A 22,351-nucleotide genomic window follows, 5' to 3' on the forward strand; every position below is an offset into this window, starting at 1 on the left:
TCCCACGTAGGAGATGGAAGGATATAAAACTGGAGCGACGACCCTGAAGGAGGAGAGAGGACCAGGCCTGGGACATTATTTTATGTTTGCTTTTTATTTATGCGCACCAGTCGTCCGTGAGGGGCTGGTGCGCCGTTTTGTGTTTATTTTTCAATTATTAAAATGTTTTGATTGTGCGCCGGTTCCCGCCTCCTTCTTCCCGATGAGTATGGAGATCTATATCGTTACACCCCTTTTCTGAGAAATGCTGCTCATTCCACAAACATCACTAAAGTAAGACATCTAGCCTCCGAGGATGGCTGGTTGTCTGCAGAGACTTTGGCTCTTAAGCTTGGCGTAAGATCTGTTCGAGTTATTCAGAGGCTTCTGATCGAAGTGCAGGAACGACTGCCGCAAAATTACAGTGTGTCCCTGGTTGTGCCTGTTGAGGAGGAAGTATTAACCTTCCCAGACCTGGAGGTTTCAGCGAAAAATCGTGAGTGGCAAGAAATAGAAGGCAACATCCTGTCCTTTGCATCACCGCAGTCAGAACTTTTTAGGGCTGTTGGGAAGAAGCAACTGTATGAGATGTGTGTAAAGGCTCTTCACTGTCATACTCTGGAGAATGTGAAGGAGTCAAAGTGGTTGGACTTTTTTGGGTCAGGCTCTTCACCCAAAGGTAGTTGGAGGACCTTGTACAAACCCCTCATTGAGAAACGGTCTGGAGACCTACAGTGGCGGATTGTGCATGGAATAATAGCTACGAACAGACACAGAGCACACATTGATCCACAGGTAGGGGAGGGTTGCCCTTTCTGTGGACAATCAGAAACAGTTTTTCATTTATTCTCTGATTGTGAAAGGCTTGTTCCTCTGTTTTGTTTTTTGGAGGAATGCTGTCGTAAGCTAGGGGAGGTTTTTACTAAAGTACTTCTTTATCTATGGTCCTAAATACAAACATTCCAAAAGGGAGGTCCATGTATTAGTAAATTTTGTTTTTGGCCAAGCAAAGTTGGCTATGTTGCTGTCACGCAGGAATATGATTGCTGGAATGGGGCAGACTGATGTTACTTTGGTTTTTAGAGGGTTGATAAAATCACGTTTAAAGTTTGAATTTACATTTTACAATTTAGTAATGGATAGAGACCTTTAAATACATTAATAACTGTATTTGTGAAGTTGACTGTGATGGATTTCTGAATATTTATGTATGATGAAAAAAAAAAAATTATATGATGTTTTTTAATGTTTTTTTTTTCTCCATTTCTCTTGGGTTGTCTGTTTTTCAGATTGTTGGATTTTACCTAATTTATTTATTTTTCATACCTGTACAGTGGTTGTATTGAGTATGGAAAAGTAACACGTTTTTAGTTTTTTGTGGTGATTAAAGAGTTGTTAAAAGTCAAAAGTCTTTCATTCTCTCTCTCTCTCTCTCTCTCTCTCTCTCTCTCTCTCTCTCTCTCTCCCTCATTTGGATTCCGTTATGTCTTGTATAAAGTTTACTGTCTGTATTGTCGTACGCATATTTACTCTGTGTGATTTGTAGTTTCGATGTATTATTAGTCAATTATTAAAACCCATATATTTATGATGATTCTTGGCCTCCAACCCACTCACATTACGAGTCACACTGAGATGTCTGATCTTTAGCTACAAGCTTTAAATTTAGAAACTAAATTTATCATAAGGATAGGATAATGTTTTCATGGCCAGAGAATATTTTTCCTTGAATTATAAGAAGTGATAACTTTATTGAAATTGATAGGTGAATCTGGTTTTCTGGACAAACCACTGTTTGATTTGCAGTAATTTACAGTAAGAGATATCACAATAATTTATATGAAGAATGGAATATTGACATATTAATGAGTAAGTTACAGTGCCCTGTAATTAGTTATTGGTATAGACAATTGAGCTATTTTTCATAATCAATACAATTTATTGTAACTGTCATATGAGATATAAATATTAATCATATTCCTGATTAATTATTCAAATTCCCTATATATCATTTGAGTTAATTATTCTGTACAACTCATTGTTGCTACAAAATATATTTCAACAACTGAGGCACCACTACAATTAAAGAGCTCTATGAACAATGCATGGCAAAAAAGAAAAAGAAAAAAAAAAAGTCACTGGACACGGGATTTATTTATTTATATTTTTTTGCCATAAGTCTATACATTTTGTTACACCTTCACTATAGTGATAATTTTTAATTATGTCTGTTATAGAGACATTACAACTTTTTGATAAAGCTAATTGGTTTTCTTTTGGAAAAATGTTTCAAATTCATTCTGAATGCATTTATGACTGTAAATATCTGTGTGTGTCAAAATCATGATAAAAATCGAATTCGCAAAATTGATCAAAGAAATCGCGATAGCACAGCCCTAGTTCATTCAATATATACAGTTAACAATCTAGCTTCTGAGTACTAAGTTATTAACCCAACAATAGCGGGGACAGTTAATTTTTTTTGCAGTGGGCCGCGCAAACATATGTGTTTGGTTGTGTGGGCCCCGAGTTGAAAAAGGTTGGGAACCACTACACCACAACTGAATCTGCAACTGAAAAAGAGATAGAGTGCGCACATTATCTATACTGCATGGATCATTAGTATTGGTCATTTCTCTTGATATCTCACCTGGATTAGGGTACACAGGTGTGCTCTCAAACAGAACAGATGTGGCTCCGTTACACAGGGGTCCGTACACCAGGTATGTGTGCCCCGTAATCCAACCGATGTCAGCAACACAGCCAAATACATCTCCAGGTGTGTAGTCAAACACATACTGCAACAACAGATAGGTAGACAGACATCAAACGCTAAACATCATATCCTATAATATACATATACTATACCAGTCAAAGGTCTGGAAATCATTTTTGAAAAAATCTATATATTAACACACACGCATATACACTAATACACATATAAATATACATTTAGTTTGACAGCATGCATGTGATCAGAAAAGCTCAGAGACACCTGATGTGTGAGGGAAGCGTAGAGCAGGTAACCGGCCTGTGTGTGCACGATGCCCTTGGGTTTACCTGTACTACCTGAGGTATACAGCATGAACAGCATCTCCTCGCTGTCCATTGGCTCTGGAGCACACACTGACGACTGGCCCGCCATCACCTGGAACAGACATAAAAAGAGCATAGCATTTTACTTATATTATCAGCACCATTTTTTTCATGTTTTATTGTGTGTATTGCTGTATAAATGGTAAATACTATATATTAGGGGTGTAACGGTATGCAAAAATCATGGTTCGGTATGTACCTCGGGTTTTAAAGTTACGGTTCGGTTCATTTTCGGTACAGTTAGGGAAAGAAATGCAAACATTAAACTGCAGGTTGTTTATAACTATAAACTTTTTTTTACAATTTGTTTACACTCTTTTAAAATACTTTTTAATAAAATGTATATATACTAAAAAAGAATAAGAAATAAAATACTGCTGCAAAGTTCTCCACTAAATAAAATACACTCAGTCTCAAACAAATATCATATAATAAAATATAATGAAAAATATAAATAAATAACTATGATTACAGTGCAGCATTACCAATCCCAGCTTGTAGGCCTGCTCATATTTAAAATATATATATATAACTTTTCCAAAGTGTAAAGTGCAGCGTCTACAGTTTCAGTTTTTAGACCTGCTCAGATTTCGTTATTGCGTTGGACCGATTGGAATTGAGAGCAAAGGTCTGTTTAAATGCCTACAGCAGCTGCGTTTAAATTACAATCGTTTTTTTCCCCCTAGTAGTAGTGATGTTCACACTCGCATGATGCCTATTGAAAACCTCAGACCGGTGACACACTGGCATATTGCACCTGTCAAACATAGTCTATTTTGCCGTCAAAACTGTTGACGGTGTCCTTTAACAGTGGTGCGCCAGTGGCTCAGTGGTTCATGTAGGTTGTCTACAAACCGAAAGGTTGGTGGTTCAATCCCCGGCTCCACATGACCAAGTGTCGAGGTGTCCTTGAACAAGACACCTAACCCCAGCTGCTCCTGACGAGCTGGATGGCTCCTTGAATGGCTGACACCGCAGTCGGGGTGTGAATGTGAGGCAACTTTTAAAGCGCTTTGGATGGCCAAGTGGTCTGTTGAAAGCGCTATATAAATGCAGTCCATTTATAAATGAACTCCATTTAGACTTTATATTTATGCTCAACATGATATTGTTGTCGTGAAGATCCTGGTCTGTCGGCGCCTCGGCGGCCTCCCTCTATGTCACCTACAGTAGCAGCATCGCGCCAGCTGTGTAAAGACCTATACAGTCTATGGTAAAGACACAGAAAACGCGAAGCAGCTGACACGTTCTTTCGGACGGTTTAGTGATGGCCGATTCGTCAACGAATCGTTTAATTTAACCGGTTCTTCTAAGTGAACCAGTTGAACCAGTTCACCAAATCGAACTGAATCGTTTGAAACGGTTCACGTCTCCAATGAGCCTTAATCCACAAATTACTTAAACTGTTAACTTTTTTAACGTGACTGACACCCCCTCTGAGTCAGAATAAACCAATATCCCGGAGTAATTCATTCAAACAGTACACTGACTGAACTGCTGTAAAGACCGAACTGAAGATGAACACCAAGCCGAGCCAGATAATGAAGGAACACGCCCACTGCTGGAGCAGTTCTCGTTCTCGAGTCAAGAACCGGTTGCTTCGGTTTCCGGATCACCAGTACACTGAACCGAGAATCGCTTCTGTCGGACGCTTCCGATTTGAGAACCGATGAATTGATGATACTGCGCATGCGTGTAATTTTTTAATTATTTTGTTAAACATCGGAAAGTGTGATAAAATAACTATATATATATATATATATTTATTTATATATATATATATATATATATATATATATATATATATATATATATATATATATATATATATATAATTTTTTTTTTTTTAGATGAATGTCTCCAATCTGTATATTGTATATAATGTATAGGCCAAATGGGTTTTCAGGGAAGTTGGACAATAATTAAGACTCTAAAGACTCTTATGTTTAATAGGAATAAGGGATGATTTATGAAATATCTGTACTGTATTTATAGTTAATGATGACACATTCACAAATTGAGTTTGTAGTAAACAGAACATGAACACGAGTAGAGCAGCTGATGATCTGAACTGCAGCACGTGCTGGTTAGAGCGATTCTCGTTCTCGAGTCAAGATCAGGTTGCATCGGTTTTCGGATCATCAGTACACTGAACCGAAAACCATTTCTTTTGGACACGTCCGATTCTAAAACCGAGGAGCTGATTATACTGCGCATGCGCGATTCAGCGTGAAGCCAACTGACTCACAGCCAGGCGGCAAGGAAGTCGCCCGGAAGTTGAAGTCGGCCGGGTGCCGCCATCTTGTAGCAGAACTTCACTTGCGTTAGCATCCCATTGACCTCCCATTCATTTTGCCGTCATTTTGACAGCGAATAACTTTACATCTGAGGCGTTTAGAGACTCCAGTTGTCCATTATTTATTTCTAAAGATACACGACAATGTATAAAGGGCTCCATTACCTTCTATGTTACATTATGGCCCCGTAGATACAGTTTTTGTAAAAATAGGCTAATGATTGCGTCATAACCACTCGACTCTCTGTCGCATTACCGTACAGACAGGAGGAGAAGCTTGCAGGCAATTAACTTAATATGGCGTACTGGCGTTACATTTTAAAATACTATACAAAATAATTAATCAGAATACTTACTCCTGCTCACTCACGCAAAAGAACTCCCCGCTCAAGCTCGCCGTCTCTGCAAGATTAACGATGACAGTTTGCACGCACAGCTACTAGAAGATTTACATCTGTCAGACAGGTTGCTGACGTCGTCAAGCTTCGTTTGAGTCTGCGCGTCAGAAAAGGAAGTGCTAAAAAACGCTAAAAACGGGCTTCACTTGTCTCAGTTGAGTTCCAATGGGGACGCTGTGTCCATTTCTTTTACTGTCTATGCTCACAGCATGTCTGAACCGAAGTGATTCTTTTGGTGATTGATTCTGATTCTGTGCTAATGTTATGAGCGCAGGTAATCTGAGGGCTTGGATGAAGGGCAATCTGGCGAAATGTAAATTCATTTAATAACAAATACATCGCAATGGATTATGTTTAGTAAGTGGATCATGGTGTCTGCGCTGATGACACCTAATTTATTTACTTTATATCTTCAAGACTTAAATCTTCATATGCACATTAATGCTGTTACTGTATTTGGGTGTTGTTGCAAAACTCAAATGTAAACTTTTCATGATTATGAGGTTTTTAACTGACTAAAGTTATGATTACTGACTTTATATATTTGAATTAAATAGATTCACTAATCACCTGGATGTCTAATATGAGTTTCTGTCCAGCAATCAAGAGTTAACTTTCAGTCATGCCCTCCATTGTTATGGTCTTTTATTCTATCTGTTGTGTAATTTAATAATAATGTATGTTTAGTCTAAATGGATTTTCCACTTGTTTTGCCATTGTTAATGTTGGAGACTAATGTCTTTTCTGCAAATAATGAGATTAAACATGATATTTACCCTGCAAACAAAACAATAATCTTAAAACATAACTCTTAAGCCCATCTAAACACCATGTGGAGTTTCCCGAGGCCCAGACCAGCTTTTCTACACAGTAATCCTCTACTGTTTTTATTTTATTTATTTTTATCACATGTAATCTTGTATTTCCTTGAACTGTCCCTACAAATAGAATACTGTCAAACTGGCCAACATGTGACCACTATGACCAATTCTAGAGTGGTGAACATCACGAGAGAGACAGTCAAACACAGGCACTTCTGGCAAGACAAAAACAAGATGGACTGTGCCCCAATTACTCAAAAAATGAAGTAGAATTAGAAGTACAGTATACTCCTAGTTTTGTGCCCTAATTAGGTACAATTTAGGGACACATTCCTTCTCCACTTTACAAACCATTACAAAGCTTTGCAAAAACTCTGTTTCTGGTAGATGAGACCCTAAAAAGAGCAAAACTACCAGAAAGTGGCTTGCTGCACAGATACAATATAATTGAAAAGGTTTATGTATTTGATGCTTAGACAAATGTAATATTCTACTTATTCTAAAGCGTTTCTCCTTTGTTGCCGACCATCCCTACTGTTGAGTCCAGGCAGAGGTATATAAAGACCAAATAATAACAAATTCTAATTTGGCTTTTGATTCTGTACACTGCAGGAGGTCACTGCTGTATGATTTACCTCATCTAAAGAAATGTCTAGTTTGCCCATCGGCACACTATTGTTAGTTCTCTTGGCCACAAACACATGCCGTATAGATGGACAGCTCTTCACTGCTTTATCCACCATGGGCTTCAGATCGAAGATACGGCCGCCCCTCACACCTTGGTTGCATGTGATGACCAACTTGCACTGGGCTGTGTATATGGAAGAGAAAAATTTAGTTTTACTCTTCAAATTCGAGCTCAGCTTTCCTGAAAAGTATAAAGGAACTTTACAAAACTTTAATAACCAGTAGAGGACTTTAATCTTTTCTAGTTGTGTTTAGTCAGCAAATAAAATAGTCCTCAGAATTGTTCTTACTTTTGCTGCATTGTATGTATATATTTGTATTTACTTATTGCTTTTTTTTATTATTTTTATACTTGTTTGTTTGCTTTTTGTTCATGGAGCTAACATTCATAATTCTATTCTGTGTTTGACTCGGAGAGTAAGGAACTTTTTGAATAATTTAATTTTGATCTCTGTTAATAGATTGAAACAATTGCTGTTCTCTTTTTTTCTGTATCTCTGATTGAACAGCATCAATAAAAATAAAAAGAGTTAAACTAAAAACATCATGGATATTTTTTGCAACGATTTGTAGTACAGCGCTATTAAAAACAACTTCAAACAAACAGGTCACTGCTTTATGACAAGGCAACATTATTTTACTCACCATCCTGAATTCTGCCAGCCAGAGCCTCTGAGCTGAACCCTGCAAACACCACAGTGTGCACGGCACCGATACGAGCACAGGCCAACATGGCTACTACTGCCATAGGAGACACCGGCATGTAGATGGCCACCCGCTCTCCCCTCTGGATACCATAACTCTTTAAAGTGTTGGCAAGGCGACAGGTCCTCTCCAGAAGCTCCCTGAGATTTGAATGTTTTACAGATATAAACATACAGCTGAGTAACAGGAAACTGCGGATGGGAAAGTAAATTTGTGATAGTTTAATTTCAAGTGGTTCAAGTGCTGAATTGATGCACTTGCACGGAAACAACAAAGTCACATGGTCATAATGCACCAAACTGGCATTTATGGGGTTTAGTTTAATAGTGTATTTATACTACAAAAATGTAGAGGCAAGCTTTTGTTGGCTTAATGAACATATTATTATGCCATATTGTGTCTGAAGAAACTGTTATTCAGGATCTTGGGTCATAGATGAGAAACAGAAATGTCTAAACTGTGAGACCAGGGACAAAAAATTTTCACTTTCATACTAATCCACATCAATGTCTTTTTACTTCCTTTTCACCCATGAAAGCAGGAAAGTGACATGTACATGTGCACTTCTAAAGGTGTCATTTTTACACACATGACTGCTTGTGCAATCGAACTTCTTCTTCACAAAATCTTCACATTTCCGCCATAAAAAATTAGAAATAGTTCATTTTCGAGGTTCGGTGTGCAGGCTAGATGAGAGAAAACAACCTGCCAGGAATATTCAATCTTTATTTCAAGCACTAAAGAGTGGGAGGCACACATTCCATCACAGGACCCTCAAAACCTGCCTTTGTTCTCCATAAGAAAGCGCATGTGAAAGAACTCCCCCAAAGATCTTAAGTGTGCTGTTCAGTAGTTTACATGTTATCCGTGTCAATCCCAGCAAGGCCAGGATTTCTAATCTATTACAATATTATGGAGAACGGTGTGAAAACTGATATTCAATTTGAGATTACATTTCGCAGTGTTATTAAATTATTAATGTTTTTAAAGATTAACTTGAGGTGAGCATTACATGACTGCAAAGGTAATCTAAATGAAAACCTACAATCCTAGACTTAGTCGGAATTCATAAGGAAAATAATGCTGTTAGATCTCAATCCAGCTGGAACAACAACTTGCATTGTTGATACTGTTTATAGAAACTAAAAACATTTTAATTAACTTACAAATAAATTACATTTAAATATTAATTAAAGAAAATAGACTAATGAAAAAATTACTGACAGAAAACATACTAAAACCACTAAAACTTAAATGTTATATTTAAGCTAAACAGAAAATACTGAAAAACGTAAACTAATCAAAAGGAAAAGTGCATAAAAAAATTACTAAAACATTATATACAAAAAGCTAATTATACAAAATAGATACTGTAATATGAATACATACAACTAAATAAATAATATAATATTAAATAAATAATAGTAAAATGTAACTGCTACATTTTTACTATTGGCAATGACAACAAGTACGTAATCAGGAGGCAGTACTGACTAACTGATTATTACCAGTCACTAGTCGAATAAATTATTTAGTGGCAAATCTAAAATAACAGCATCATGAAAGTAGTTCCTAGTTATTTTAAAGAGACACACACTGCTTGCTATGACCCCTGTGTGTTGAAAATGACAATGTAAGTCTGGGGGTGGATGAGGTTGGGGGTGTGATAAAGAGCCACATGTGAATTTCTCAGGACCTACAAATGTACCTGTATGTGATCCTTTCTTCTGTGCCAGGTTCATCTTTCTCCCAAATCAAGGCTACTCTGTCTGGATCCTTTGCCACGTGTACATCCAAACAGTTCACTGTCGATCAATGCAATATAAAATTACTACTAGCTCACTGTAGACAAGATAGAAAGTTGCTATTTGTGGATTTATAAAGCAGTGAGAGGATATGTAAGTATTACCATCTCAGCTAAAATAAAACCTTTTTGGTCTGATAGATAAAAATATTTGATCTAGCATATCGGCCAGTGGAGGTTTATCAGCAATCAACACGACAAACTATTAAAGAAGAAAGGGACGTTCACCAGAGACGTTCAGCTGCCCTCCAAGAAACCAGTTGATTTTCCCGCTGGTGAGATCGCAGTCCGTCACTTGATCGAAAGGTTTGGTCCATGTCAGCCTTTCCCTGGCGATGGATCCCCAGAACGTTTCTGGATCTTTGACTGACAGTTCATATAAATCTGAGTAGGTCTTGCCAGCGAGATGCGAGCTGAGGTCCGGTTGAACCGTGCTGATGCTGGACAGAGACCTGGCGTGACACCGTGAGTTCAACACAACACGTTTACTTTTGCGCACACATTCCTGGTTCCTAAATATTACATTTCCCCTGACCAAAGCATTCAGCAAACTTATGCACATACGTCCAGCCATTATTCCGCCCAGTCTGTACTGGAGTAAAGTTTGCTCATGTTTCCACAGCAGGTGGCTCTTGACCGTTCCTCACAAGAGAGAGACAGGGGAAGCTGCAGCCTGGAGCAATGGGCGTGCCAAAAGGTAGCTAGAAGGGGCGTGCCAAAAGGGAATGGAAGCCTGGGGAAATGGGCGGGCCAAAAGGTTTCTCATTGGTGAAAGGAATGTTACGGTGTTGGCCAATCAGCGATAAACGTTCAACTTTCAATCATTATGCTGCAACAGAAGGGAGCGGTAATGCACCAATAAGCTGGATACCAACTGCCTTTAAACTGGAAATAAGAAGACGTGGTGAAATTCATCATACGTTTATCTATGCTTTATATACCACAAACTTGATAGCTTGTTACAATACGATCATAATTTATTTTCTTTGTGTCATATCTTGCAGCTCTAGTTATTTTTATTTAGTTTATTATTGTTGACAGACAAAGTTGGTAGTCTGTATCGATGTCCTTTTTGTGTAACAGTGTTTATAAACCATGTGAAAGAGGTTTCCCTTTCATAGTTCACTTCGATGCTGCGGTGACGTCACCATATGGGAACACCCCTCGGTGTGACGAATGTCTGAAGCTCTATACCATCCCTTCAATCGTATTGGCCAAATAGCGCTTGGCTCCACCCCTACGCATGCGCACGCATCGTATACCTGGGTGCTGCGCGCTATTTCGCTCAGATTTAATTCCTTCATGGAAGCGAATCATCTGTGCCCTAGGAATCATCTCGCTTTCTCATCGGTTTCTACGAGCAGTGCTAACCCCTCTTCGTGGACGAAGGGAGACTCACATGAAACGTGTGTAGTATGTTTAGGCTTACACACAGCCGGCACTTAGCGGCCTTTCTTCTTGTCCCCACTGTGATGGCCTGCGGCTTAGAGTACTGCGCTCGAGGGTAGAAGTGTTTTCTAATGTCGCCCCCGTGTCTAACCCCCGTCACGTCACTGTTGCGGCTGCCGAGGCACCACATGAGGCGATAGCTTGGGGAGACACGTGCGATATGGATTTTGAGGACAGCGCAGTGCTGGAATTTTATCCACATCCCTCGCTCTCCCCTACCCTGGTGCAGGAAAAGAGCTTTATCGAACCAGTCGTTTTCTCTAACGAGGATTTATAGCCCACACAGGAGGCATACGATGCTATCTCCTTCGGTTGTGAATGTTACGACAAAGACGTTTTATCCGCCACGGCCTCGGGGTCTGAGAACTTCACGGCTGACGCAAGCTCTCTCTCTCTCCTAGTTGACAGGATAAGCATGTTTCCCCCTCCAACAGCGAGCTGTCCTTCTAAGGCGTATCGAGTCACGTCCAGCCTCATTGGAAAATGCGTCGGAACGCTTGCCCGACATCTAGCAATGGGTGTTACGCACAATTTGTCACGGATACACCATTCAGTTTCGAAAAGGCCCTCCTCCTTTCCGCGGAATTCTTCCCACGGTTGTGAAACCGAAGGAAATAGCGGTGCTGCGACAAGAGATGTCAACTCTGCTGAGAAAAGGGGCTATAGAGGAAGTACACCCCTCTCAGATGGAGTCAGGGTTTTACAGATGCAATTTTGTGGTGCCAAAAAAAGACGGCGGGTTGCGACCCATTCTGGATTTATGCCGTTTGAATCTTGCACTCAGGACGAGCAAATTCAAGATGTTACCGGTAAATTCTATTTTGTCTCAGATTCAACCAAACGACTGGTTTGTCACAATTGATCTGAAAGATGCATACTTTCATATTCAGATCATCAAAAGACACATGAAGTTTTAGAGGGCAAAGCTTATCAGTACCGTGTTCTTCCCTTTGGCTTAGCTCTGGCTCCCCGTACTTTTTCAAAATGCATGGACGCAGCTCTGGCCCCGTTGCGGCTCCAAGGCGTTCGTGTTTTGAAATACTTAGACGATTGGCTGGTGATAGCAAAATCGCAGACTCAAGAACACTCTCACCAGGATCTTGTGCTGAATCATTTAAACAGCCTGGGTTTATGCACAAATTTCCAGAAGAGTGTTTGAATTCCCTCTCAATGGATAACCTTTCTGGGAATAGACTTGGACTCTCGCGCGATGACAGCTAAGCTATCTCTCCCACTCGCTCAGTTGATCGCGTCATGCGTGCCTCGCTTCAAAGCGGGTCGCACAGTGACGGTGAGCTTGTGCCTCACACTTTTAGGTCTAATGGCAGCGGTATCCCCGTAATCCATCTGGGATTACTTCACATGCGCCCTTTTCAGTGGTGGACGAAAAGTCTGAACATTTCACCCCATTGTCTTCCACATCAGACGATTTCGGTGACACGGAGATGTGTTGTGTCGATAAAACTGTGGATGTCAACCGAATTCCTTCTAGCCGGAGTTCGGCTGGGGATTTGTGCTTCCAGTGAGACTGTCACGACGGATGCGTCTTTGACCAGTTGGGGAGCTGATAGTCAAGGGCGCCCAGCCCACGGAGTGTGGACGGCGACACAACACAGTTGGCACATAAACAGCTTAGAATTACTGGCAGTTTTTCTAGCTCTCTAGTATTTCTCGAATCTGCTGATCGGCCATCATGTACTGCTCAGGTCAAAAAATATAGCTGTTGTGTCGTATCTGAATCATCAGGGAGGATTACGCTCTCGCTTCTTGTGCAGGCTGGCTAGAAAAATATTCTTCTTTGGTCTGAGAACAAATTTCTGTCGATCCGAGCGGTTCATGTTCCCGGACGTTTGAACTTCCGAGCGGATTTGCTATCCAGACAGACTCTGGAGCAGGGGGAATGGAGATTGCACCCCCAAACAGTGAACCTCTTATGGCAGATTTTTGGAGAAGCGAGAGTGGACTTGTTCGTGTTGAGCATGACTACGCATTGCCCGCTGTGGTTCTCCCTATGCCCTCCATCACTCACGATTTGCCCAAAACCAGCTTGTATGCTTTTTCCCCGATTCGTTTAATTCCAGTGGTATTATCCAGGATACGGCTGGACAGAGTGGAATAGCTGCTGCTGGTTGCTCCGCGATGGCACACACAGACGTGGTTTGCGGACCTGATCAGTCTGTTAGCGGGCTCTCCATGGGAGATTCCCCTCAGACAGAATTTACTATCACAAGCACAGGGAATGATTTGGCACGATTTTGCTTCATGGGATTTATCTATTGTGTTTCAAGGTTTATCAGGGCATCCGTTTGAGCCCCTGGAAACTATACTGGATAAAATCCTGACTCTGAAGACAGTTCTTCTTATGGCTTTATCCTCCCTCAAGAGAGTTGGGGATTTACAGGCTCTTTCTGTCTCACCCTCGTGCATGGAATGTGCACCGGGCTCTGTGAATGTGTTGTTGCGACTGAGGCCTAATTATGTTTTCATAACCCCTTTCCTTTTCAACAAGTGGTCTTGGAGGCTTTACCCCCTGCTGAGGCGGGGTCAGGAGATCTAAGTCTTTGCCCTGTCAGAGCGCTGAAGGCTTATGTTGATCAAACAGCCCGTGGCGTGAGTCTGACCAGCTGTTTGTCTGTTTTGGACATAAGAATAAAGGCCATGCTGTCACAAGCAAAGCATGTCCCATTGGCTAGTGGAAGCAATATCTTTAGACTATGAGGTGCGCGGACTCGCTTCGCCCTTAGGAATTAGAGCTCATTCCACGAGAGCAGTGGCTTCTTCACAAGCTTTTCTCAGTGGATCTTCTATAGAGCACTTTTATCAAGTCTTACAGTCTGGGTGTGAGGATGGTTCCTGGCTCCTGGGTTCTCTCCGCTTGAGTAGATGCTTCCTTGGATCCCAGCTATCAGGTACGTCAGGCGTTATGGTATAGAGTTCCCATACGGTGACATCACCGCAGTATCGAAGTGACCTATGAAAGGGAACATCTCGGTTACAAATGTAACCATGGTTCCCTGAATAGGGAACGAGATGCTGCGGTCCTGGCCGTTCCATACTTTGATAGCATTCTTCTTCTTCAGTTCATGAAATCTGAGCAAAATAGCACGCGGCACCCAGGTATACGATGCATGCGCATGCGTAGCGGTGGTGCCAAGTGCTATTTGGCCAATAGGATTGGTGGTATGTTATAGGGCTTCAGTCTTTGTCACACTGATGGGTGTTCCCATAAGGTGACGTCACCGCAGCATCTCGTTCCCTGTTCGGGGAACCATGGTTACATACGTAACCAAGATGATTTACTCATTTGCAAAGCCACAGAGGTTGAGCGATTCATCATGAACGTAAGTAACGTTACAAGTTTAGTTGTGCTATGCATGCTACATCACAGATAATTTGGGTAATTTCATGTCAAATCAACAAAACTGCTCAATTTTTTTTTTCATAGTATTTTTTTTTTCTGAAGAAAGAGAAACATAAACGGTGATAAAAACAAAATATCAAATTTAATTGAATCATATTTACAGATTTATTTTTGTATGCATTTATTTTTTTAGTGGGTTAAAATGGTAATTTCTAGCTGAGATTTGGAGCCAAACTACTGATTGTTTTTGCAGTTCTGCACTGTATACACTGTCTGAGCTAAAGAGGATGGAACATAATTTAAAGAAATTTAAAAAGCATTTTCTTTTCTTCTTATTATTTTATTTATTTTATTTGTTCATGTAGGGGGACCCTGCTCCACCTTTCCTACCACACACCTGATGGATACTGACTGTAAAATGGCAATCATAGGAGGAGGGCTCACTGTGAATAGATGTGTGTCAGTGCACCAGCCTTGATAAAGCCTTCATAACAGCCTTCTGGATGTATTTTGTGCTCAACATTGCATAACTAATACACCTGAGAAAGACACTGACTTTCCTTCAGAGGCACATTCTCAACATTAGAAGAGGGAGACAAGCACTGTCAGTAACTTTACTCTGAATGATAAGCATTTTGTATTAGATCCTCATGCCTTGACTGTACCATTGGCCAAAGTGCACTCGAAGGACATTCACTCTTTTGAAGGTTTACCCAACATGTTGGAGTGGTACATGCATATTAACCAAATATTAGTATAACCTGTGGTATAGATGAGCACCAATCACCTTTTTGTGATTCCATTCTTTTAGTAAACATGCACAGGAACCATATGTACTTTTGGTACTCAGTGCAGAGTCAGCAGTACAGTTGTATTATAATATAATGGAGAAGGTTCTGGCTGCATGCTAGCATCTCTCAGACACTTGTGCTTCGGCTTGTGACAACACTTGCAGTGTTTTTTATTTTATATTTTATTCTACTTATTGGTTACTTCTTGTTTGAATCTCTCAACATGAGTTTTTTCTCTTGTGTAGGTATTGTTGACTGCAAGTCTGTCCATCCAGATGTGAGGAAGACCCAGCAGGTGTGTCATGGCTATAGATACTGTGGTCTTGGAAAGAAAGGCGTCTTCACATCCATCCATCCATCCATCCATCCTGAAAGCTAAATAAATGTTTTAGTGGATAATGTTGTGTCTGTTTGCTTATGTCACGTAACATAAGGTTACTAAACTCTTGACTAATGTTTTAATTTGATAATTTAGTGGTTTTGTCAACTACATCTTTTTTTTCTTCCTAGCAAAACCTAGTTTTCAAGGGTAACACTTTACAATAAGGTTTCATTTGTTAACATTTAAGTAATGCCTAACATTAACTATGAGCAATACATTCGATACAGTATTTATTCAACTTTGTTAGTTAATAAAAAATACAGCTGTTCGTTGTTTGTTCTTGTTAGTTCACTAATATAAAAAATACAGCTTTTGACTTTAACTTAAGAACAGCAGTTGGGACTAACCGTGTTAAGAGACTTTTGTATTCTCAAAAATAATTTTAATCTGTTTTTGATTATTGATAAACTAAGACCTAAGCGTGAGGGGGTGATGACGTCAGTAAGCCGTTTTAAAGGTACTTCTCGAAAGTAATTTAAAATAATATTCTTTAAATCATTAACGCTATTTTTTACCTTGGAAGAATTACATTTGGTTTTATAGGATTATGTGTTTAATTTATTGCTTTCTATTAATAGGCCAATAAACAGCCAGTTTTCGCTAAACCTTTTGGCACGCCCCCTACCTTTCTTTCAACCAATGAGAATCATTTTGACACGCCCACCTTTTGGCACGCCCATTGCTCCAGGCTGCAGTTACCCCTACCCCTACTTGACAAGAGAGAGAGGAGGACACTTGTTGACAAAGAGCCCGCGTGAAGAAAAACTCTAAATCAGCTTCGTTATAACCCACCCATGCCATGAACTGAACCACAGGCGCTGCTTTGGCTTTCACCTCCGATTCCAATTATGCAATTTCCTTTATTGATAGGGAGTTTTGGATGTTACGTAAAATTGTATTGTACAGTCATAGTGCACTTATACAACTAACAGAAACTTCACAGACTTTCAATGGTTTCAGATTAAGACGCGACGATATGTTTTGTTTACATATTCCCTGTGAAAATAAAATCGTTTCAAAGCAGCCAAATATGTTGCATATCATCATGTGAACAGTCTTTCTGTCACACGTGGTAAAGTGATCAATTTATAATCGCGCTTGAATCAAACGGTTTCACTTTTCGGTTTCTAAAATTGGACCATAAGTGCGACACGTTGGGTCTCTGGATGTTGTTCTCAATCTCAACAACCCCAAACTCTTTCTGCCCCCTAGTGGAGGAGGGGATAGATAGATAGATAGATAGATAGATAGATAGATAGATAGATAGATAGATAGATAGATAGATAGATAGATAGATAGATAGATAGATAGATAGATTGATTGATTGATTGATTGATTGATTGATTTTTGTTCAAACTATTTTCCTTCTTTGCTGGACACATTTTTATCTGGAACAGTTTTCTGTGAGTGTTAAGTTAGGTTTAGTTATAGGGTTAGTGTAGGGCGATGGAAAATACAGTTTGTCCAGTATAAAAAACATTATGCCTATGGAGTGTCCTGTGTGCCTACAAGGATAGTGCACCAGTCTGTGTGTATGTGTGTGTGAGAGAGAGAGAGAGAGAGAGACTGTGGTATCAAAGACTGTGGTATCAAATGTTTAATATTCTAAGATGTTATAATATTCATTTCCATGACTGTGATGTTCATTTAATTATTATTATTGTTATCATTTATTTATTTTTCTATATATGTACACAAGACTTTGGCAAAACTGTATAATTTACATTCATGCCAATTAAGCAATATTGAATTGAATTGAATTGAGAAAGAGAGAGAGAGAGAGAGAGAATGTGGGACAATGAGCTGCACTGTACCATAAACTCAGTTCCTACACACACCGTCTGAAAATGTTGTCCTTTAGGGTCTCTGAGCAGATCAAAATGTGCTCAGTGTGGACTGAGAGAAAGCGATCATGTTTATTTAAATGTTTGTTATTTATGGGTTTCCCCTGTTCACCTGTAAATAATTTAATAAATAAGGTATATTTTGTGTTGGATCAGTTACCTTTGTCATCAGTGCACAGCAGACACACCCACCTAAACGATTTAAATATATCGCTTATCCTGCCCCAAAAGACCATAAACACGGCAGATAACATCTGAAGTAAACATTAATTTATTACATATACATATATTTATTACATATTTATTTCACATAACATAAAAATGATTCCCGTTTGATTGATTTGCTTCAAATCGAGTTATTTTAGGACAGCGGTTTGAATGTAACTCAATGGTGCTCTCTGCTGGTAGGGATTAGTAAAATGGCGGATCGAACACTTCCGGTGGCTTCACGCTGTCTGTTGGATGCATTGATCATTTTATATACATTGTTGTGATTAATTGTGACCGGAATTTAAGAACATGGTAAGAAAGAATAAATACAGAAAGTCTATAATTAATTTGCAGTCTTCAGAATTTTTATTTATAGAAAATATTTACATCTTAATAATAATTTTACTGTAATGTCACTCTTTATTTAATCTAAGGATTTATACGCCCTCAGTTTCTCTATCAGAAGTGTAGATGTCAGGCCACTCAATCGGAGGTAATCCTGTAAAATCGTCCATCCAATGAGTGATTGTGTACGGGTCGACCAATCTGGGGGGTATTCCAGAAAGCTTGATTAACTTACCATTTGATAAACTATAACCTCTGGGTTGATTTACCCCAAACAGGCATACCATGAGTATGTCGGTTCCAAAACACCTGAGAAGAGTTAGTTTAATCAACCTCTTACTGGTTACCCAGAGTTAATGCGCGTGCACGGTGCATGTATAAAGACATTTTCAATGGATCGCCGATTTCACGAGTCACCATGGAAACTCAAAGCGAAAAAAAGAGAGCGGCGTATTTCACAGAGGAGTTGGAAGTTTTAATGCATGCTTGTGAGGAGTTTGAGCCAATAATATAAAAAAGAAGCAATACAGCTGCATCGGCTAAAGCAAGAGAGTTGGCTTGGCAAAAAATAACGGACAGAGTAAATGCGTGAGTGTATTAAATTACAAATTTGGTATTTGCTCCCGTTTTATTGAAATGCAAAATAATGAAGTATGACTTATACATCCTTTTGAATATGTTAAATCACTATGAAAGCATTTACTTTTCCTGCCATTTATTTCTTTAGCTTGAAATAATAATGTATATTTCTTATTTAATAAGGTGTAATCCTTCTGGAGCCACAAGAACTTTAAGCCAAGTCAAAATGAAACACAAAAACATTCTGCAAAAAGGTAATATTTGATTACACAATTACTGAACTATTATTATAACAGGATTTAGTATATTCATTCTGTCATGCAGCTAACAGAAAGAAGACTGAAGCCCGTCTAACTGGCGGGGGGCCACCACAACCTCCCCTCACCCCATCTGAGGAGCTGGCTCTATCCCTTAATAAAGGGCGACCAGTGGTTGCTGGCATTCCAGGGGGCAGTTCATCACACATACTATGCACCACAAGTGATGGTGAAAAAAGGGTGAAATATGAAAAGTTTACCTCTATGATTTTTTTTTAATTTTTTGTCCTGATAAATTACTATCTCTGTCACTTAAAGGCTTTTTGAACAAGATTAATTTTTTATGTAGGCTTATTGTATTTAACTGCATATGATGTATTATTTTCTTTTATAATATTGAGAATTTAACGGGTTGTGTGTTCTTATAGATACTGATGGACGGATTGTATTATTGGACTCTCCAGAAAGAACACAGTCTGTCACAGTTGTAAGTGATTTGTTGTCAGGTACTTTTAGGTTTTTTTGTTTTTTTTGCCAAATAATGTATACTTGAATATTTGTCTTGTAGGATGAAGATGATGATGACGATGAAGAGACCACATCTGCTGTGACAGAAGTGGACAATGCTGGTAGATCCACTGAGGTATGATGCATACCATTATGATGTATGGCCCCTTTTTGCATTAGAGTAACAAACTGTCATTGTCCTTTCATAGTACATACCTAGGGATTTGCCCACAGATGAGCGTCCTTCAGCCTCAGCACACAATCTAAGCAGAGTAAGAATTTGTGTCCATGTGTCTATATTTGAATTTTATTGTCTGACCAAACAATCTCATTTATTAAATTTTTCCACCTTAGTTGCCAGCAAAGGAGCTGTATAAGGTCCATCTTCAAAAACAAATAAGAAAAAGTGACATGGAGATGGACCTTATACAGCTTCAAATGGAAGAGAAAAGGCTCCTCATTAAAAACGCAGCACTTGAAATAGAATTACTTGAGAATCGCCTTAAGGTGAGAACTTGTCTGAATATTAATCTGTTGCATGTTAAAAGTGGTCCGTCTGTCTGTCTGTGTCTGTCTCTATCTATCTATCTATCTATCTATCTATCTATCTGTATGTATGTATGTATGTGTAAAGCAATATAAAAAAAAAAAACATTTTAATGAATTTTACTTTTACTGTTTTTCTGGAAATGAAGAAATAAACTGCCTGGCAGACCATTGCCAAAAAAACTAATAAAAGTAATTTTGACAAATCCTGTCTCTCAAAAGTCTTCCGTCTCTGTTGGCCTCTAAAATCTGTCGGTGTTCCTCTGGGCCATCTTCCTCAATACAAGGAGGGTGGCTCTCTCCTCTTATAGTGGCAATATTGTGAAGCACAACACAAGCCCCAATAATGTTGCATGCCCTCTCTGGACTAACCCGGAGCCTACGCAGACACTGAAACCAAGATTTGAGGATCCCTATAGTCATCTCCACCTTGGCCCGTGTTCGGCTGTGAGACAGGTTAAACCGTGTCTGTGGTCCAGGCTCAGGTTCAGGGTAGGGTGTCATTAAATAGGGCAGACAAGGGTATCCTCTGTCCCCCAGCAAGTAACCATTGTACTGTCCTGTAATGATTGAAGTGTACAACACAAATATAGTAAAAACAAAAAATTATATAAAGCAAATCATACCCTGCTGAAATGTCTGGCATAATGATGACTCGCGGAAAATTCTGGCATCATGCACAGATGCTGGCCATTTTGCCTCGACATTGGTGATGATTTGGGTTGCCTCACATATTACCTATAGTTAGTGGAAAAAGTAATGACTTTGATGATTTTAAGAAGGGGAAAAAATTAAGTTGTTACCTGCACATTGATACTATGAATAGATTTCCTATTAACATAGTCTCCCTCATTTATTGATGGAGCTTTAATAGGAATGTGAGTGCCATCAATGCACCCAATTACATTTGGAAACCCTGAAACAAAGTTATGGAAGTATGAAGTGTGTGCATAATGAATACATGTATAGATATTACTAATATGACTAAATATTAAATATGTGTCATATATTTTACTACAAAGGACAAACCTGCCATTCTGTGGAATTCGTCTTTAATAACAAGCAGAGGTTTATGGCCAGGGAACTGTACAAACGTGGGTAACAACTGTTTAAGTGCCAGACACACTGTACGAACGGCTCTACACACAGTTGCCTTTCCCACATGCTCTGAATCGCCCACACTGTACAAAAAATGGCCAGACGCAAAAAACCTAAGTGCTATGCACAGAATGTTTTCTGTGCTAAGCGCAGAGCAGCGGTTTGTCACATTTGCGATATGCGGTTTTAAAAGACGTGTTAAATAAACTAATGAATCTTTTGAAAAACGATAACGCTCATTTAAATATTAATTAGGGTATGCAAACACATCAATACGCGGTCTTGTAACCCTCTCCCGACGAAAAAAAAAACTCGTATAATTTGTGCTTCTACGTCCACAGGATCCTCGTCAAAAGGTCACGCCATGCTCACCAACCTTCTGAAACGAAGTTACACTGAAACATAACCTGCTCTCGAGCAGGTTGTCTTCAGAGAGTCAGTTGCTATGGTTACATACATACCCAGAAAGTTACCTCTGTTTTTGGAACCGAACGTTGAGGTTATCCACGAACTTACCCTTAAACAGACCCAGGTATGTCACATAACCTGCTTTTTGGAATACCCCCCAGTGGTTGGTTGGCAGTTTAGAACATAGACATGTAAATACCTCATTGGGCGCTCTGAACATAGACTCTGAGCCGTTGCCGCTCGTCCGCCATGTTAGTGAGGGCAAGACTGCATTAAAAACAAATGAAAGTAACCGGAGGAGCTGCGTTTTTTCTGAATAAAAGCACGATTTAATTATTTAGTTAGGTTTGTAAAATTATTAATTTTCGTAAGGAATTGTGAAAGCTCACATTTGTCTCACTTGTTGATTTCGTTGATTTTTTTGGTTTACAATTCTAATGTTAATTTAGTATAACTGTGACACATGTCTGTAATGTAATTTGAATGTACATTAAATGAAATGTAGTTGTTTTATTGATTTCTCTGTGTTCAATCCCAACATTTTTCCTTCTTTTTTTCTCTCTTTCTTGTGTCTCAGGTCAGAACACAGCTCATTCCCTTTGAAATACTGGGATAAAATCTAAATAATACACCTTTAAACACTAATAATTTACTATCGTTGAGAAAATGTAATTAAACAAGTAAATACAAAACAAAAAGTGGCACACTTGTAGTCTGCTTTTAAAAATATATGTAGTACAACTTAAAGTAAAGTGATTAATATGAAAAGCGAGTACAACGGTACAATA

The 22,351-nt window shown here is 39.2% G+C and overlaps 1 protein-coding gene and 2 long non-coding RNA genes across 5 annotated transcripts in view; 2 read left to right on the forward strand and 1 right to left on the reverse strand.

Annotated features, from left to right (window-relative positions):
- Positions 1 to 10,450, reverse strand: part of LOC127933201 (acetyl-coenzyme A synthetase 2-like, mitochondrial) — a 24,598-nt gene extending 14,148 nt beyond the window's left edge. The window contains exons 1-6 of the mRNA XM_052530002.1: positions 10,015 to 10,450; positions 9,691 to 9,787; positions 7,923 to 8,122; positions 7,226 to 7,401; positions 2,975 to 3,127; positions 2,630 to 2,777 (exon numbers count right to left, since the gene is read on the reverse strand). Coding sequence (XP_052385962.1) covers positions 2,630 to 2,777; positions 2,975 to 3,127; positions 7,226 to 7,401; positions 7,923 to 8,122; positions 9,691 to 9,787; positions 10,015 to 10,360 — 1,120 coding nt within the window. The 5' untranslated portion in view covers positions 10,361 to 10,450. The remainder of the gene's footprint in view (positions 1 to 2,629; positions 2,778 to 2,974; positions 3,128 to 7,225; positions 7,402 to 7,922; positions 8,123 to 9,690; positions 9,788 to 10,014) is intronic.
- On the forward strand, positions 10,107 to 15,786 carry LOC127933203 (uncharacterized). 3 transcript variants are annotated; one of them, XR_008147457.1, is made up of 4 exons: positions 10,107 to 10,251; positions 10,412 to 10,483; positions 14,962 to 15,051; positions 15,633 to 15,786. It is a non-coding gene; the product is annotated as an uncharacterized LOC127933203 (long non-coding RNA). The 3 variants fall into 3 exon arrangements; XR_008147456.1 differs by having other exon boundaries at positions 10,119 to 10,251; positions 10,409 to 10,483; XR_008147455.1 differs by lacking the exons at positions 10,107 to 10,251; positions 10,412 to 10,483 and adding an exon at positions 11,128 to 14,144.
- Positions 15,787 to 18,157: 2,371 nt separating this feature from the next.
- On the forward strand, positions 18,158 to 22,001 carry LOC127933204 (uncharacterized). The gene is made up of 4 exons (XR_008147458.1): positions 18,158 to 19,491; positions 19,573 to 19,647; positions 19,721 to 20,018; positions 21,497 to 22,001. It is a non-coding gene; the product is annotated as an uncharacterized LOC127933204 (long non-coding RNA).
- Positions 22,002 to 22,351: the final 350 nt, after the last annotated feature.

This window comes from Carassius gibelio, chromosome A17 (genome assembly GCF_023724105.1).
Source record: "Carassius gibelio isolate Cgi1373 ecotype wild population from Czech Republic chromosome A17, carGib1.2-hapl.c, whole genome shotgun sequence".
NCBI classification, from domain to species: domain Eukaryota; kingdom Metazoa; phylum Chordata; class Actinopteri; order Cypriniformes; family Cyprinidae; genus Carassius; species Carassius gibelio.